General features: G+C 42.4%; 1 protein-coding gene across 1 annotated transcript in view; it reads left to right on the top strand.

The window, feature by feature from the left end:
* The window catches only part of IQCH (IQ motif containing H), a 136,366-nt gene that overhangs the window by 59,036 nt on the left and 57,281 nt on the right, over positions 1-20,049 (top strand). Inside the window, exons 13-14 of the mRNA XM_060755374.2 lie at positions 843-1,115; positions 7,966-8,157. Coding sequence (XP_060611357.2) covers positions 843-1,115; positions 7,966-8,157 — 465 coding nt within the window. The remainder of the gene's footprint in view (positions 1-842; positions 1,116-7,965; positions 8,158-20,049) is intronic.

Genomic DNA, 20,049 nt, shown 5'->3' with positions numbered 1-20,049 from the left:
ACTTCCATGAATCTGTTCCTTTTCTGCTCCTGCCTTGTTTTGGACATGCTCTCTATTTTGGACACAAGCCCATTTTTACACATTATGGAGAGACAATGTGGGTTGGTTGTGCCATGAAGAAGTTGCAAGCAATTGGGGCCGCCCACCGTGACAAACGCTCCGGCGTGATAGCATATGTTTGCGAGCATGCATTTGTTATAGTCACACTTTTGTTGGTCGAAAGATCCAAAGAGGTATCTCAGAGTGTTTATTGAATCTTCCTTATTTAACCTGGAGCGAAAAGAACTGCCATCTAATACAAATATTTATCCATGGAATGGCATGTGAAAAAATGTAAATAAAAACAGTGAATTTTCTTTTCCTGGTGGAAGCATCATTTGTATTTCGTCCCAGCTATTTGCCAAAAACAGAGGAAAGAGGTAAAGAGCGGGGAGATTGCTCTATTTTTGTGTTGACTTCTTTTTCCCTGACGTCAGGAAAAAGAAGCCAACCAAATGGGTGCCATCCGCGCTGAGATGAATCGCCATTATCCAAAGGCCGCGAGCCTCCCTTTCCGAGTGACAGAAGGAGAATTCCACGCGGATCAAATAAATACAGATGTGTCGTAATTAGTTCTATTCCCAGCGAGCCCATTCCCGACACACTAAAGATGTGAGCGATTACGGAGCCTCACCCCAACAGCTTTTATCAATTTAAACGGGCGACGCTACAGGAGAGGTCATAACCCAGCCTGCTATTAATAATGTATTTATGGGGCTGGGCATTATAAATTAGCTGTGCGGGAGAGGAAGAAGAAAAGCGCACCACTGTCTTAACCAGACCAATATTGTTGTTGCACTTAGGGCCGGCCCATGTCCCTGGCCACCTTCCTCAAGTACAGTCCCAAGACCATCCAGAGGATCCGGCGTCTGATCCAAGGCAAAGCGGCCTACTTGGTTGGAGGGCTCCTTGGTCAAGACGATCTGGAAGTGGCTGACACCTTGGACCTCCCCGTTTTGGGTTCCAGCCCGGAAGTGTCCCGTCTCTACAGCTCCAAGTCCGGAAGCAAGAGGATCTTCGATGCCGCTAAGGTTCCGGTGCCACCAGGCCGGTACGACATCTACAGCCGGCAACAGGTATGTCTGAGTTTATTTATCGACATATGGACCAACTTCGGCTCTTCCTCCAGGTGTTTTGGACTTCAACTCCTACAATTCGTAACATTGTGGGAGTTGAAGTCCAAAACACCTGGAGGAAGAGCCGAAATTGGCCCATGCCTGTATTACACTATGTGACACATTTTTTGTTCCTGGGTTATAAATATCATTTCCTAATTGGTTCTGTCATAAAAACATGGGGAAAGTTTGTTAAACTGCAAAAAACAAAACAAAACAAAACAAAAACCCAAAACTTTGTTTCTGCTGGACATCCTGCAGCAGCACATTTTGCAATAGTTTCTCAATGAATATCTTATTGAGTCTCAACCAATTCAACCTAGTTTGTGACAGCCACAAAAACAAAGTTTCTGAAGTGGAACAACTACTTTCAAAGTAATTGCCGCACAATTAAACAGAAAAATAACACTTTCAAACTAGGAACATAATTTGTTTCAAATTACGTTACGTATTGTTATTGTTGTTATTATTTTTATATTATATACCACTTTTTCTCTCTAAATAAAGAAAGGCTCAAAGCCAGCTCATAATAAAACCAACACAATACAATTACAACTTTAAAATATAAGAACATGAAAGTGGAATTAAACATGAACTGTATTAAAAGTAAACAGTTCAAACCCCTAAAACCAATTCAAAACCTGTTCATAGCAAAAACCACAGAATCTCCGACTTGATTCTTATTTACATCCCTCCCAGAGGTCTTGAGGCAGCAAGTGACAATATACCCTTATCAGAGTTTTCCAAACTGTGTGTCACAACACATTCATAGAATCATAGAATCATAAAGTTGGAAGAGACCTTATGGGCCAACCAGTCCAACCCCTTGCCAAGAAGCAGGAAAATTGCATTCAAAGCACCCTTGACAGATGACGTTTGTGCGTCAGCCACAGTATGTAGCTATGTCAAGCAAACGTAGCGAGAAACAATGTGAAATAAGCAATAACCCATATATTTTAAAAACATATAATGAAAGATTTTCATGAGATATGTTGCATCCCCCAACATTTCGTTATTCCAATTTCTTTATTTATTTCATGTCAAAAGCATTGCACAGATAAGTATAAAATGGATAAAAATAGAAATAGCACTAGTGGCTAAATAATTTTTGACAAAAACCGGGCAACAGTGACCTCATTGTCTGTAGCTTTAAACAATTCTTCTTCTGTGCATGAGGCAGGGCATTGTGGACAAGCATTCAGGTGCGGAGTTGTTTGTTCTGCTCCACAGTCGGACAAGGTGGAGGATTCTTTTAGGTTGTGCCATTTTGCCAGGTTGCCCTTCGATCTGCCATTCCTCTTCTAAGTCTTTTCAAGGACTTCCAAATTGCCCATTCTTGGTTTGCCCCTGGAGAAAGACCCTAATTGGGGGCCATCTGTTGGGATTTCCTGATTTGGCTGTCCAGAGGGATGCTCTTGCTGTTGCTGGGGGAACATCTAGAGCAGTGGTTCTCAACCTGGGGTCTCCAGATGTTTTTGGCCTGCAACTCCCAGAAATCCCAGCCAGTTTACTAGCTGTTAGGATTTCTGGGAGTTGAAGACCAAAAACATCTGGGGACCCCTGATCTAGACATATCGACATATGGACCAACTTCGGCTCTTCCTCCAGGTGTTTTGGACTTCAACTCCCACAATGTTACGAATTGTAGGAGTTGAAGTCCAAAACACCTGGAGGAACCACTGATCTAGAGGAGCAACGGTTCTCATTAAGCTTTTCCTTGATTTGAGTCTACTGGGAGGAGGCTGCTAGCCATGCAGTGGGTGGCTTTCACAGTGTTCAACCTTATTTCTCTCACAGTTAGAAGCACCTTCCTGTCACACATCGGGGGGGGGGGGGGGGGGAATCCAGCTAGCTTATAGCGTCTATCAACAGGTGAAGGTTGGAGACATTCTGTGATTTGTTTCTGCATGTTTCATTCAATGCTATATTCACCTGCTCCGTATGAACAGACTTATGCCAAACAGAGCAGGCGTACTCGGCAGTTGAGTAAGACAAGGCCAGGACAGATGTTATTAATTTTTGATCTGCTCTCCAAAATGTATGTATCCCTATCTCTTACAAGGGGTTGGTTTAACCTCCAGTTTGCTTGTAAAACTGAATTACTGTGTCACGAAATGACAATGTCTAAACAAATTCGCTGCCAACATGAAATGTCCGGGAAAGCTCTGCCCTAGACACTAATGTATAAGTCTAGATATTTTGTGACTCCCAGCATTCCTGGGATCCTGGGCATTGGAGACCAAACCAGTCTGGAAGACTTCTGATTCAGATGTAGAAGCAGATGATGCAAACTCAACTCTTTCACTTTGTTCAGATGTCAAGATGAGCCATGTCTTCCAGTTTCTGTCTCAAATAAAAAAGCATTGTTTTTTTCCCCTTGACTTATATATTTTGGCCTTTTTAAAGCATAGTATATTGTGACAAATGAACTCACAACCATGATTTGTTTCTGGCTTGTTTTCCGAGCTGTTCACCTTGGAACAGGAACTGAAAATGTATTGGCGAAGGCTTTCATGGCCAGAATCACTGGGTTGTTGTAGGTTTTTTTGGGCTATATGGCCATGGTCTAGGGGCATTCTCTCCTGACGTTTCGCCTGCATCTATGGCAAGCATCCACAGATATATAAACCCCTTTTCCTAGTTCCACAGACCTCACTACCTCTGGGGATGCTTGCCATAGATGCAGGCAAAACGTCAGGAGAGAATGCCTCTAGACCATGGCCATATAGCTCGAAAACCTATAACAACCCAGGAACTGAAAACTTTACCAAAGAGCAAATAAAAATAATTCAGAAATAGGGAGGACATAGTTTATTCATTTGGCAGACAATCAGTGGAAACCATTACTTATTTTGATGTACAGACATGCCCAATTTTGAAGATATCTCTATCTTTGCAAAAGAAACATCAGACTGTAGATGTAAGCCAAGTCTAGGTCGGAATATTTCTCACTTCAGTTTTTACAGAGCATACACTGCAAGACTATTTACACTTTACCCTTCCTTTCAATTGGTTTTGGAATGGTTTGTCTCCCCCCCCCCCCCCGCTGTAAGCTTTCTATGATATATTGATGGGAGGCGTTAAATAATCAAAGGAAGGTGACAATAATTTAAGGCACAGTTCAATTTTCACTTAAAGATGGCTCGTAACTCTTTCCGTTGGTACCATCTTTACAATAGTATCGATCCGTTTCATTTCTGTAGGGGAGTCGTGGAGAGAAAACCCATTTATCGGGCTTTCAAAATCAACAAATAATGGGTCGCGGAGCAAACAAATAATAATTCCATTTGTGATTGAAGTTCAAGCAATAAAATACGGCTCCGAATCGAGAAGACTGCCTTTGTTACAAGTGCCATTTAAGACCATCTTTTTTGCAAGGTTGTGTACAAGCCCACTAAAAACAGATTGTTTAAAAAGTCATTTTTCTCTTATTTTTAAAACAAACAAAGCAAAAAAGATTAGTGCTTAAAGTCTTCCTTTGGGCGCAACTGTACTATAGAATTAATTCAGTTTGAAACTGCTTTAACTACAATGACTGATGGTATGGAATCCTGGGAAGTGTTGTTTGTGGGGCACCAGCACTCTTTGGTAGAGAAGACTAAACGTCTTGTAGAAGTATAGCTCCCCGGATCCCACAGCATTTAGCCATGGGAGTTAAAGTGGTGTCAAAGTGCATTCATTCTAGAGTGTAGGTGCATCTCAGGTCACAAGTTTTCGATACACTGTTGTTGTGATACTTTATTTTCCATGCATTCTTCCTCCATGATTTTGCCTATTCCTTGTTGATGATGTTGGTATGGGAAATTAAGCTGGGAGGAGGGAACAAGCTTGTTTACTACTGCCCTAGAGACTAGGATGCAGAACAATGGCTTCAAACTACAAGAAAGGATATTCCATCTGAACATTAGGAAGAACTTCCTGACTGTGAGAGCTGTTCAGCAGTGGAACTCTCTGCCCCAGAGTGTGGTGGAGGCTCCTTCTTTGGAGACTTTTAAACAGAGGTTGGATGGCCATCTGTCGGGGGTGCTTTGAATGCAATTTTCCTTCTTCTCGGCAGGGGGTTGGACTGGATGGCCCATGAGGTCTCTTCCAACTCTATGATTCTACGTAGGACCATATCACATTGGCTATTCTTCGTTTTTGGGACCCTTTGTACGCGATTCCAAATGCTGGGTCCTATCAAATGATGTTTGTCCCCATCCGTCAACAACCTGTTGGAATTGGTCTGCAAACCGTCTCAGAAATGCAGCATTTCCACATAGGATTCTAATTGTATTTTTTTTAAATTAATTAAACTGGGCCAGAGTGCAGAGAGAGGGGAGCAGAAGACAGTTCCACCTTGTTTTCTGTGCTATTCTTATAATATAATATAATATAATATAATATATTGTATATACATATAATATTTATAATATTATAATGTGATCGAATATAATACTACTAATTATATATTATAATTATATGTTTATATTACATGTAATATTACTAATAATATTATAATATAATGGTATAGTACAATATAGCAATATTTAATACTGATATTGTACTATGCTAATAATATAATATAGTGTATGTATATATATCTTGTAAGCCGCTCTGAGTCCCCTTCAGGGTCAGAAGGGCGGCATATAAATGTTGTAAATAAATAAATGGTTCTGAAGCATTGTTCTTATGTGTGATAGTGTTGTTGTTAGTGTTGTTGTTGTTACTATTATTATTATTACCCTGCAAAGGAGACGCAAAGCGGCTTACATTATAAGCATTTCAATACAATTTTGAATCTACAAACAGTAAGACAGAATTAAATATCAATGGTATTAAAAATTCACAGTTAACATCCATAAAAAAACTGAATAAAAACATAGTAAAACCAGTATACATCCCATCAGCTGTTCCTCCTTTGGGGGCTGATTCTTTGGCCCCGAGATTCTTTGTGACAGAAGCAGCTGCCATTTCTCTTTTGGTGTTTGCTGGGGAAAGACCTCTGGAATTAGCAAACTAGTTACTAATACTCTTCCTTTTATTTTTTATTTTTTTTCTCAGTTTTCACTGAAATCTGCGCAATTTCTTCCTCTGTTGTATCATTGCATCAGGGAAACATATTACTGCACAGATGCAATTGTCAAAAATCTTGCAGACTTCCAGGGTGTGTCATTGCACAACCTTAGGAAAAAATAATTAAAAAGCAAAGTATGGAGGCATTAGAACAGATTGGGAGGAGCCAGCCTTTCATGTTGTGATGAGTCAAAGTGCTGTACTTTCAAAAGATAGGTATGATGGGTTTGTATGCATCCCATCTGAATACAGTCCTTAAAAACAACGGGATGTATTCTGATTTAGGTGTTTCTGATGTCAATTTGATGAACTCCATAGATGGAGAGAAACTAGAATGAATCAACACTGTCAAATGAATGCAATTTGACACCACTTTAACTGTTAGGGCTCAATGAGATGGAGTCCAAGGTAAACACAGTAATCAATCAGCCAAGCAAGGATGAGACAAGAGGGTATTTATTTATTTATTATTTACCATATTTATATACCGCCATTCTCAGCCCAGAGGCGACTCAGGGCGATTTACAAACGGCAAAATTCAATGCCCCCAATAACATAAAATATAATTAAAACATTAACATATAATATAAATCATATAAAACAATAAAGGCAGTAAAAACAATAAAACACAAGTCCTCAATGTCTCATTACTAAAATCATTTCCAGTCGCATCGTCTATTCATTACATGGATCTAAAATTGCCTGTTACACTGCATCTGCAAATGCTTGCTCAAAAAGCCAGGTTTTGACTCTCTTTGTTAGGAGGGAGAGGGCCGATTTACTATCCCTAGGGAGGGCATTCCATTGCCGAGGGGCCACTGCTGAGAAGGCCCTGTCTCTCATTCCCGCCAGTCGCATCTATGAAGGAAGCGGGACCGAGAATAGGGCCTCTCCAGACAATCTTAAAAGACCTAGATGATTCATAGGGAGAGATGCGTCCAGATAGGTAAACTGGGCTGGAACCATTTAGCGCTTTAAAAGTTAAAGCCAGCACTTTGAATTGTGCCCAGTATCAAACTGGCAGCCAGTGGAGTTGGCGCAACAGAGGGATTAATAACCTGGCTGCCACCCGTTGGACCATTTGAAGCTTCTGAGCAGTCTTCAAGGGTAGCCCCATGGGCAAGCCATAAGTCCGTTATAATATTCCAAAGCCAAGTTATCACACCAACACAGTTTCCAGGAATAGTCCACAATCCACAATTCAAGGTATAGTCTGTCTTTCCACGGTTCAAGGCACAAGACACGATGCTCAAGGCTGCAGCGCCAAAACCGATGTTGCCACCAGCAACTAACTATTTCAAACTTCAGTTATTTATGCAGTGCTCCCACCGGCTGGCTCTCTTCTCAGCCAAACAACTAGATCTCTGCACTTTAATCGCATCTGTCCTTAATTCTAGCCAGGCTGGAATACTTAACCCCTGGTCTCTCAAGATCCCGATCCTGTCCTTGCTGTGAGCCCAGAGGAGTGGTAAGTCTTTTATTGTCCACTTGGGGTTGCTGTTGTTCCTGCTCCAAAGTGGTGGCCTTTTCGGTGTCTAGAAGTACCTTCTCTTGCTCTGCATTCGATCCCAACTCGAAGGCTGGGAGAAGTAATCCTTCCTTGTTGTCGGCACCAACTGTGACACTTGTCGAACTTCAACTCTCTGGATGTCATGACATTAATCTATGGGTGTTCAAGTGGTGCTAAACTGCATTCATTCTACAACATAGATGCACCCTATGAAAAGCATCCCTTTGAGCAAGTCTTTGTCCCCAGGTGGTTGAGTTCCTGAGCCAGCTGGTCATCGACTACCCAGAGGTGAAGCGCTGGGTCTTCAAAGCAGACCACTACTTTGGCGGGAATGGGACAGCCTTCTGCGACGTCACGGCACACCTCCGGTGCTACCCTTGGGTCCTGAAGGAGAGGCATCGCTATGGCCCCGAGATATGGAAGAAGAGCTGGGCACACGTGAGTCTTTGCCAGGCTCTCTGACTCGTAGTACATTTAACCTTTTCCGCTTTACGTCTCATATTTAATCATGTGTGCCATTTTCAGTACACTTAGTTTTATGATGACAGTGTGCCGTGAAGGATGAGACCAATGTTAACCTTGTGGTCACAGAAAAATAACAAGACGTATGCAAATTCCTGCAGAGGTCTTTACAAAAATACCATCAGTAGCCAAACCTCTCAAATTGTGGGGAAAATGTGGCTCATGGACTTTACTTTTAGGGACACAATTTCCATCAGTTTCCCCAAACCCCACAATGTAATTTGAGGTCACCCCCCCCCCCCCACACACACACACACATAAACCATGTAGAAAACCCTCCAATAGCTGAAAACACCTGTAAACATCCTTATCTCCTCCAGGTACATCCCAGAATCCATACTACCCTCAATACTAATTCTAGTTTCATATTTACCTTTGATATGTTTTGAACTATATCACCTTTAAATTTTGCCCTGAAACATACTGGCAACAGACCTTTTAAGCTATTTGATACAGGTCACCTCAAAGTACGAAGTGTGATCAGTTATATTTTACTTGGTGTTGTTGTTTATCCATTCAGTCGTTTCCGACTCTTCATGACCTCATGGACCAGTCCACTTGGTAGCAATTTGCAATACCTTGATGCTCAGGTGTCAGTGGCGGCCAGGAGGGCCTTTGCACAACTCAAACTTGTGTAGCAGCTGCGACCATACCTCATGAAGTCTGATTTTCCCAGGGTGGTCCATGCCTTGATTACATCCAGATTGGACAATGCGCTCTATGTGGGGCTGCCCTTGAAGACAGTCCAGAAATTGCAGCCAGGCTCCTTACTAGAGCAAACTATAGGGAGCATACAGTGCCCCTTATTAAAACAGTTTAATTGGCTTCCGATAAGTTGCCGAGCCAAATTAAAGGTGCAGATAATGACCTATAAAGCCCTAAACGGTTTGGGCCCTGGCTATCTTCGCAATCACATATCCATCTATGAACCGGTGCGAACTCTAAGATCCTCCGGTGACGCCCTCCTTTTGCTCCCACCTCTGTCACAAGCACGGTGGGTGAGGACGAGAGAGAAGGCCTTCTAGATGGTGGCCCCCTGCCTCTGGAAAACCCTTCCAAGGGAAATAAGGCAGGCCCCATCCCCTCTTTAGTAAGAGTTTGAAGACTTGGTGGTTTCAACAAATCTTCGAGAGTGACCAGTGCTAGCTCAGCCCAGACACTGTCCGGACACGACCTAGCCCCCTATATATTACCCTGGTCATTCTCCTAACAGGCCCTGGAAATAGCCTGTCCCTGCTTTTGTTGTTTACCTATTACAGTACTGTACCCAAATGCCTGTCCCATCTTATTTCAATTTGTATCAGTCCTGACCCAGACTTTTTAATTGTCTTGACCCAATCCTTTTCCATGCCCTAACAAATAGACATGAAGAGCAAGCAGGATTTTTTCTTTTAATATTTATGTGTTGTTGGGTAATTCCATGCTTATGTTGCTGTTACTGTTATTTTTTGTTCATGTTGCAACTGTATGTTTTGATGTTGTTGCTTGGAAACCGCCCTGAGTCCTCCCGGGGAGATAGAGCAGTATATAAATAAAGTATTATTATTATTATTATTATTATTATTATTAAGGAGCCCCCAGTGGCACAGTGGGCTAAAGCACTGAGCTGCTGAGCTTGTTGACTGAAAGGTCGCTGGTTCGAATCCGGGGAGCAGCGTGAGCTTCCGCTGTCAGCTCCAGCTTCTGCCAACCTAGCAGTTCGAAAACATGCAAATATGAGTAGATCAATAGATACTGCTTCGGCGGGAAGGTAATGGCGCTCCATGCAGTCATGCCGGCCACTTGACCTAGGAGGTGTCTATGGACAACGCCGGCTCTTCGGCTTAGAAATGGAGATGAGCACCACACACCAGAGTCGAACATGACTGGACTTAATATCAGGGGACAACTTTTACCTTTATCTTATTATTATTTGAAACACAACAAGATGAGTCCACAGCAGACACTCTGCTGGCTGTTGTATTGGATCACACGTCGGACACTTCCCAAGGGTCTAGAACTGTGTGATGTATCGGTGAATAATGCGTGCAGATCCCAGTAAGTTGGCCTTCTGCAGCTGGCAGATGGTAATTTTGTCAGCGCTGATTGTGTTTAAGTGCAGGCCAAGGTCTTTAGGCACTGCACCCAGTGTGCCGATCACCACTGGGACCACCTTTACTGGTTTGTGCCAGAGTCTTTGCAGTTCAGTTTTTAAATCCTCATATCGTGTCAGCTTTTCCAGTTGTTTCTCTGCATTCCTGCTGTCACCTGGGATTGCAACATCGACAATCCATACTTTGTTTTTTAACACGATTGTGAGGTCAGGAGTATTATGCTCCAAAACTCTCTCTGTCTAACTTCGGAAGTCCTAGAGGAGTTTGGCATGTTCATTCTCTGTAACTTTTTCCGGCTTGTGGTCCCACCAATTTTTTGTCGCAGGCAGAGGGTATTGGTGGCACAAGTTCCAATGAATCATCTGAGCAACGGTGTTATGCCTCTGCTTGTAGTCTGTCTGCATGATCTTGCAGCAGCTGAGGATGTGATCCATTGTTTCATCTGCTTCCTTGCAGAGTCTATACTTGAGATCTGTTGTTGACTTTTCAATTCTGGCTTTGATGGCATTGGTTCGAATGGCTTGTTCTTGGGTTGCCAGAATCAGGCCCTCCTTTGTCTCCTTTTTCAGAGTTCATTTGTGAGCCACAGCCATGTTTTTTCTTTGTCAATTTGGCTCTCAATTTTTCCCAGGAACTGTCCGTGGAGAGCCTTCTTTCGCCAGTTTTCTTTTCTTCTCTGTATTGTATTCTTTTGCTTGTTTTCTCTTCTGTTTTGGATTGTGTTTTTACAGTAATCCCTCTTTGTCATTATTATTATTATTATTATTATTATTATTATTATTATTACCTTGCCTGACATAACCTATGCATATATCATATTGCAGCCTGCATTACAGGATAGAAAACAGTCTGCGCAAGTTAGAGAAATCCTTATTTCTTTTATGAAGGTTATCTGTTGAGCCTTCCTAGCAGTCTGTTATCCCAACTGAAGCTTTCCTGATGCATCCCTTCATTGCAAGCTGGCGCTTTCGTTGAAGCCCCACCTTGTGTAGAACTGGGACATTGCAACGGATTTGGTCTGAAAACCAATCAAGCTTTCAATCAGCCTGTCCTAGATGTTTCTTTTCCCCTTTTTCTCCTGGCCTCGATAGCTGCCCTACTTGGATAATCATATTCCTACAGGGGGGAAAGCACATTTACAATAGGGCCAGGCAAATTTTGGGGCACTGTTTTTGGACTGCTAGCTAGAAATGCTTCCAAAGGTTGCTGTAAGTTTTTCGGGCTGTATGACCATGTTCCAGAAGTATTCTCTCCTGATGTTTTGCCTGCATCTATGGCAGGCATCCTCAGAGGTTGTGACCTCACAAACTCTGAGGATGCCTGCCATAGATGCAGGCAAAACATTAGGAGATAACATCAGAATTCAAAACGATCTTGACAGATTAGAAAAATGGGCCAAAACTAACAAAATAACGTTCAACAGTGACAAATGCAAGATGCTCCACTTAGGCAGAAAAAATGAAATGCAAAGATACAGAATGGGGGACGAGGCCTGGCTCGAGAGCAGTACGTGTGAAAAAGATCTTGGCGTCCTCGTGGACAGCAAGTTAAACATGAGCCAACAATGTGATGTGGTGGCAAAAAAAAGCCAATGGGATTTTGGCCTGCATCAATAGAGGCATAGTGTCTAGATCTAGGGAAGTAATGCTACCCCTCTATTCCGCCTTGGTTAGACCACACCTGGAATATTGTGTCCAATTCTGGGCACCACAATTGAAGAGAGATATTGACAAACTGGAATGTGTCCAGAGGAGGGCGACTAAAATGATCAAGGGTCTGGAGAACAAGCCCTGTGAGGAGCGGCTTAAAGAGCGGGGAATGTTTAGCCTGAAGAAGAGAAGGCTGAGAGGAGATATGCTAGCTATGTATAAATATGTGAGAGGAAGTCTCAGGGAGGAAGCTGCTTCCCTGGAGACTAGAACACAGAACAATGGCTTCAAAGTACAAGAAAGGAGATTCCATCTGAACATGAGGAAGAACTTCCTGACTGTGAGAGCCGTTCAGCAGTGGAACTCTCTGCCCCGGAGTGTGGTGGAAGCTTCTTTGGAAGCTTTTAATCAGAGGCTGGATGGCCATCTGTCAGAGGTGCTTTGAATGCAATATCCTGCTTCTTGGCAGGGGGTTGGACTGGATGGCCCATGAGGTTTCTTCCAACTCTATGATTCTATGAACCCAGTGATTCTGGCCATGCAAGCCTTCGACAACAAGAATGCTTCCAAAGGCTTAGAACCAAGTAAGGAGTTGCTTTTTGGGGCCCAGTTGCCTCTGGAGAAAAGAGCTTAGAAAACATAAGTCTATGGGTGCATCTACACTGTAGAATGAATGCAGTTTGACACCACTTTCACCACCATGGCTTCATGCTAGGGAATCGTAGCCATTGCACGGCTCTCTTTGGCAGAGGGGGTGAAAGACCTTGCAAAACTGTACCTTCCAGGATTCCATAGTTATTGAGCTGTAGCAGTTAAAGTGGGGTCTAATTGCATTAATTCTAAAGTGTAGGGGGACCACAAAAGGGGGTCATTTAGGTGACTTTCTGTCACCATTTCGAAAGAGACTGCAGAGGCAGGAAAAAGGGATAATTAATTATTTCAATACTCTCCTTCCCCTCAGAATTGGGGCACAAAGCAGCTAAAAATGTAACAAGTTCCAAATATATTTGAGGTAAATATTGAAATACATTTTAGGTGTTGAGGTAGTAAGGATTCTCGTTGTTTAATTATATGTTTAATTTTTGTACAATGCGAGTGAGTGCTTAACTGCACACATTTTGAGTTCCAGGACAGCAGAAAAGGTGAGAAATCCATCTTGTGTACCGTTTCTGTCTTATGGTGAACTCTTGTTATGAAGTTTTCCTGGCAAGATTTGCTCAGAGAGAGTTTACCTTGGCCTTGCTCTGAGGCTGAGAGAGTGTGACTTTGCCAAAGGTCACTCACTGGGTGTCTATGGCTGAGCCGGAATTTGAACGCTGGTCTCCAGAATTAAATATTCCGAACACTCAGACCACTATAAGAACCATATTGATTCTTATCCCAATCACATCTATATTATTTTATTATTTATTTATTACATTTATATGCTGCACTTCTCACCCCGAAGGGGACTCAGAGCAACTTACAAGATATATATACATACAATATATTATATTATTAGCATAGTACAATATCAGTATTAAATATTGCTATATTGTATTATACCATTATATTGTAATATTATTAGTAATATTACGTGTAATATAAATATATAATTATAATATCATATTATAATGGCGCTCCATGCAGTCATGCCAGCCACATGACCTTGGAGGTGTCTATGGACAATGCCGGCTCTTTGGCTTAGAAATGGAGATGAGCACCACACCCCAGAGTCGGAATAGACTAGACTTAATATCAGGGGAAAACCTTTACTTTTACCCTATCGTATTATTATTATTAGTATTATATTGCATTACATTATCTATATAAATAAAAAATGTAATGTTCGTTAGTGGGATTAACATAACTCAAAAACCACTGGATGAATTAACACGAAATTTGGACACTATACCCTTAACAAACCAACAAGTGACCATCACTCATAAAACCCCTCCAAAAAAAAATAGCAGAAAGGACTTAAAAACTCAAAAAAGCTAAATGACGAAAAGCTAAATGACAATACAGAAAAAAGGGAAGAGGGAGGGAAGGAAGAGGAGGAAGAAAGAAAGAGAGAAAAGAGGAGGGAAAGAAAGAAAGGAGGAAAGAGTGAAGGATGGAAGCAAAGGAAGGAAGGAAACAGGTAGAGAAGGAAGAAAGGAGAGAAAGAAAGACAGAAAGATGGCAAGAAAGAAGGAAAGAGAAAAGGAAGGAGAGAAAGAAGTAGGAAAAGAAAAGGGGGGAAGGAAGGAAAGAGAAGAGGAAGGAAGGAGAGAAAGAAAGAAAAAAGGGCAGGAAGGAAAGAGGGAGCGAAGGAAGGAGAAAAAGGGAGGGAAGAAAGGAGAGAAAGAGGGAGGAAAAGAGAAAGGAGGGAAGGAAAGAAAGAAAGAAGGAAAGAAGGAAAGGGAAGGAAGGAAAGAGGGAGCAAAGGAAGGAGGGAAAGAAGGAAAGAGGGAGGGAAGGTTGGCCACAGCAACGCATAGCGGGTACAGCTAGTAATATTATAAATGTATATGGAAATACAGGTATTCCAAGATCCAAATAATTATGATGAATGAATGAATTAAAAATGTATCCTGCATCTCAGATATTTACATTATGATTCCTAACGATAGTAAAATTACAGTTACGGGGTGAAATAATGTTATGGTTGGGGGTCACCACAACATGAGGAACTGTATTAAGGGGTCGCAGCATTAGGAAGGCTGAGAACTACTGCACAAGAGCATCAACAGTGCAAGGAAACTCCTTGAAAGCACCTCCTCCCCTCCCTGCATAATATTGGACCCTTTCTCTTTCTCCTTTGGCCCCTTTTCCTGACCCCTCTTTTGTACGTCTTTGAGTGCATGGGATTAAGACGTCCCTTTGTTAGGAAACGCTCTTGCATTGCGCACTCCTCCTGCACGGAGCCATCAAAGCCTTAGTTTATGAGCAGAGGCATGCTTTAATGTCCTATTACGGTACGGAGACATGCTTCTTTCGATAATGAAGACATTGTGTCATTGACTTAAGCTGCCATGTACCCAACATATGCTGGCAGGTTATTAAAAAAAGCCCCGCTTTGTGATGAAAGACTATCCTCTAGGCTAGAAGTACATGGCAAAAAAAAAGACTCTCCATTCCGGTAGAGTTATTAGAAAGGAGAATATGACTCTAAGCACTAAATTATGTTAATACTTACAAATAGCATCATTTGCATAGCAGCTTTATGACACCATCCCAAGGTTTTCCCTTCATTGGTATGTAGCGGGGCAGCCAATAAAACATAATACAGTCAGCGGAAGTTCATCCAGAGCGTTCATATTCCTTTCAAAAACTATGGAACCCAACGGTTGGATCCTACAGACGGAGCCAGGATGGTTCCATCAAATACTTTTTCCTTTCCAAAACTGGGATTTAGGACAATGAAGACTCAAGTAGAGCTTCGAAAGCTTGCAATGATCTGTTTTGTGCATTTTGGTTTGACCCAATAGAGCACTGGTCGTCAACCTTCCTTAATACAGTTCCTCATGTTGTGGTGACTCCCAACCATGACATTATTTTTGTTGCTACTTCATCACTGTAATTTTACTACTGTTATGAATCGTCATGTAAATATCTGATATACAGGAGGTTATTCCATTCACTGGATCAAATTCGGCACAAATATCCAATACAGGCAAATTTGAATACTGATGGGGTTGGGGGTGGATTGGTTTTGTCTTTTGGGAGTTGTATTTATAGTTAACCTGCAATCAAAGAGCATTCTGAGTTCCACCAACAATACAATTGACCCAAACTAGGCACACAGAACTCTCACGACCAACAGAAAATACTGGAAGGGTTTGGTGGGCATTGACCTTGAGTTTTAGAGTTGCAGTTCATCTACATTCAGAGAGCACTGTGGACTCAAACAATGGCACGGATACTCAATATGCCCAAATGTGAACACTGGTGGAATTTGGGGGGAAATGACCTTGACATTTGGGAGTTGTAGTTGCTGGGATTTATAGTTCACCTACAATCAAAGAGTATTCTGAACCCCACCAATGATAGAATTGGGCCAAACTTCCCATCCAGAACCCCCCATGTCTTGAAGGGACTCACTGGCGCGAGCCCCCTCCAGCCTCACATGCTCTCCCTCACCTGCACGTGCACACCACACTGCCATGCGCTGAGCATGCTTGCTCTCCGCTCCCCACTTGGAGTCTCAGAAACAGCCCTCCCCTTGGCTGAGAGGCCGCCCAATCACAGCAGGAGGAGGGCTTTTGGTGGGAGGATTCACCGTCTGTTTCTAAAAAGCTTTGGAGAAGCTTTGGAAAGATGGAGAGATCCTTCAGCCTTCTCTGCCAAAGGGTTCCTAAGATAATTAGTAATATGTTTTCTGATGATCTTTGGCAACCCCTCAAACCCCCTCACAAGCCCCGCAGGGGTCCCGACCCGAGGTTGAGAAATCTCGCCATAGAGGGATCGCTGTTTTGTGGATCTGGGATTTAGGATCCCAAGCCTCTTCTACACTGCCATATAATCCAGGATCTAACCCCATCTTTATCTGCTTTGAACTGGATTATATAGCAGTGTGGACTCATATAATCTAGTTCGAAGCAGATAATCTGCGATCAGATACCAAATTAATTGGCAGCGTAGATCTAACCTCACTGGTTCAAGAGAGGCTCATAGATAGTATTTTGAGTGTCATCAGCATCCAAGCATCAAAACATGCACAAGATTCGCAGGAATTTGATAGCAAATAAAATATATTTTAAGGTACTTTAAGAGGGTGGTTTTGGTTTGGCCAAATATCAACTTTTTGTGGAACTCTTCGAGCTGTAAAGATGAGCTCTCCCCTCCCCATGCCAAAGTGGGTTTATTTCAACATCAAGCTGTAGGAGCTTGATGCCACTTTTGAATCCCATTTGGGAGAAAGGTGGGATATAACTCAAATCAGTAAAGCTTGGTGTTCAAAAAGAGGAGCCCTGCTGGGTGGAAAAGATGATGGTTGCAATCGATCTTATTGACTGGATCAGGGAAACGGATATTTAACAAACCTCACCAGTTTCAAAGCTCATGCGGAACTCATTTATTCTATATTCATTTCAATGTAGAAATCTGACTGTTGTGTGGCCCTACCTGACTCCTAATATGCCTGTGTGTAGCTAGTGGCACATGATGAGACAGACACGCTACATATCCCGCTATAGAACAGACACTTACATGATGGTGCATACCAATGAAGGGATGTGCAGTACCTTCACCCAAATCGGGAGACTCTCACTAACCCATCAGCCATGGATCTGGACCAAACTTGGCACACAGACCCAGCTCTCTCTCCCCCCCCCCCCCCGCCCCCATGACCCATTTTACATTCTAGTGAGGTTTGGGAGAAGATGGATCCTGGACGACGGCATTTGCAGTACCTACACCACATCCAGAGACTACCGCAAACCCAATCAGCTATGGATATGGACAAAACTTGGTACACAGACCCCTCATGATCCATTTTACATCCTGGCGAGTTTTGGAGGAGGGTGGACCATGGATGATGAGATTTGCAGCACCTTCACCAACATCCCAAGACTATTGCAAATCCCATCAGCTATGGATATGGACCAAACTTGGCACAGAGACACCCCCCGCCATGACTACTTTAAATACCGGATTTGGGGAGAAATGACAGAGGATGATGGGATTTACAGCCCACCCATATCCTTATGCATTTTCTAATGGGTCCATTCATAACATCCAAAACAAACAATGACTTTTTCTAATGTTGATCCTTATTAAGTTACTTAACCCGGGCATTGCCAGGTACCTAAGCTAATGTGTATGTCGGTGTACATGTTCACACACCATTTCATGGATTCTTACCCATTTGACCAAAGAGATTGAGCAGAAGGGATTGCAATAGCTGAATTGTTTGGGGAGTCCCAGATAGATCAACTGCTGTCGATAGTGGCTCAACATCTTGCTAGATTCCGTTGATGTCCTCTTTTGAGTCAGAACTATAAGTAGGATTTACTCAATTGTACCTTCAACTTCGTCCTTCCGATGCCTCTTTCACAACTTCACATGTCAGAAGACCCTGGTAGAGCCACCACATTCCCAGGTTTCGGTTTTGCGGATTGTTAAGCATGTTCTTGCTAGGAATATCTAAGGTCCTCCAGTGCAATGCTATGGTGGAAATTGGTCATAGAGCCACACTAGATGTCCTAGAACAGGCCTGCAGTACTCCAGGTGTTTGGGCCTCTAGCTTTTTCCAATGGTCAAGAGTTCTGGGAGCTGAAGGCCAAAACGCCTGGAGGGCCGTGAGTTGTGCAGGCCTGACCTAGAGATTTCTGGCAAGGTTAAAAATTGTGTTTTCTGATGCATGTTTTCCCACTTTCGTGGGGGTCCTGATGCCTTAATGAACCAACGGTACTATGGGGAACATTCTCTTCTGGCCATAAGCATGGTCAGAAGTAAAATAACCTGCCGAAGGAATCTAATGGTAGGATTTTGATAGCTGCTTCTGACAGCAGCGTAGCTTTAATAGCAAATGACAGAATGATATTGGCTAACAGAAGAGGTCTCAACGAGCTTCTTAAACGACATCATGTCAACAATGTGCCTTTACCTGTTATGTCGCTCAGTCGGTTATGATATTTAATGTGCTCACCGGCATCAGGAAAGATCAGGTGACCCCCCTTAATTTCCCCATAAAACGGTAACGAGGCAATTGACGTCCCCTCGGTTACGTTCCCGGGACCCACCGCGATCCGAGATGCAAGCTGTTGGGTTTGCATGTCCTATTGATTTAAAATTCTTCTAATCAGTACATAAAGCGATGGGCCTGCGGTGTTAATTTTTCATATGCTTACAAAGCACCCTTTGATTTCCTGTCACGCGTTAATTACAGCGTTTTTGCCATTAAATAGGAAGCTTTGTGTAAACTAATTACTAGGTAATCATTGTCTACCGCCAGAGCTGTGTGCAGCTTGGTACCTTTTCTGTATTTTATTCGAGGAGGAAGAGAGAGACGCTGCACGCGGGGCTCTCCTCTCTGTCTCTCGCAGCCTGGAACCACTATACCTTCCAGCCATTAGCTCTCACTAATTCATAGCATTATTGTGTTAAGATTGTAGGAGTTGTAATTGTTTGTGGTATCAGTGCTGTTAATTACCGGAGTAAACAGTTGAAATGGTGCCAAGGTCTATTGTACAAAGCAGAGGAAAGGAGGTTTAAATGTTACTTCCACCATCTGGGGACCGGAGTCTTTGCAAATGCTACAAAACAGCAGTCAGGCAATCTCCGAGCGTCAGGCTTCGGGGTTTGAGGCCATATGGATCCAGAATATTTTGAATCAATTGAATTTAAGTGCCGTTTTTTTTCCCCTAGCAATAACGGTGCGGCGGAGGAACAGAGGATAAAACAAGATCGCAAAAAGAAAAGGAAAGACAACAACAAAAAAAAAAACAGCCAGGGATTTGTGAGCGTTGTCGCGGGCCATAAAAATGCCTCTGTAGATGATATTAAAATGTTTATTTTACGAAATTCAGAGAAGCAGAGGCAGGCGCTTAAAACGCAAATGCAGATTTAATGGTGGGATGCGACATAAAACAGTTTTTTTGCTCTCTGTTTTGGGTTTGCATTACCAATTTGGTAAATCATCTCAGCCATTAACACAGGATTCTGTAAAAAAAGGAAGTTGGCAATCTTTAGACTAATTGCTAATGGCAGCAGTGTTTTTAGCATTTGCAAGCCCCTTTGGCTGCAGGAGGATATGAGATACATCGTTATAAATAATAATGACCTAATAATAATGCTTAATAATAATAATAATAATAATAATAATAATAATAATAAGTAGTAGTAGTAGTAGTAGTAGTAGCAGCAGCAGCAGTGGTAAGTAATAGCAGTAATACGCAATAATAAAAAGCCATAATAATAAGTATAAAACTGCTTAAAGTGCAAAAGACAAAGAGGGAATGCTGTACAAATATAATGGAGAGCCGAAGAGAAAACTGGCAAAATAAGGCTCTCTATGGGATAAATTGAGATCAAAATGGACAAGGAAAAAACCTGGATGTAGCTCATAAATGAAACTTGGAAAAAGGTGATGGAGGGCCTAA

The sequence above is a fragment of the Anolis sagrei genome, chromosome 9 (assembly GCF_037176765.1).
Source record: "Anolis sagrei isolate rAnoSag1 chromosome 9, rAnoSag1.mat, whole genome shotgun sequence".
Lineage (NCBI taxonomy): Eukaryota > Metazoa > Chordata > Lepidosauria > Squamata > Dactyloidae > Anolis > Anolis sagrei.
The sequence above is the reverse complement of the archived record's forward strand: the minus strand, read 5'-3'. Positions and strand labels throughout refer to the sequence as shown.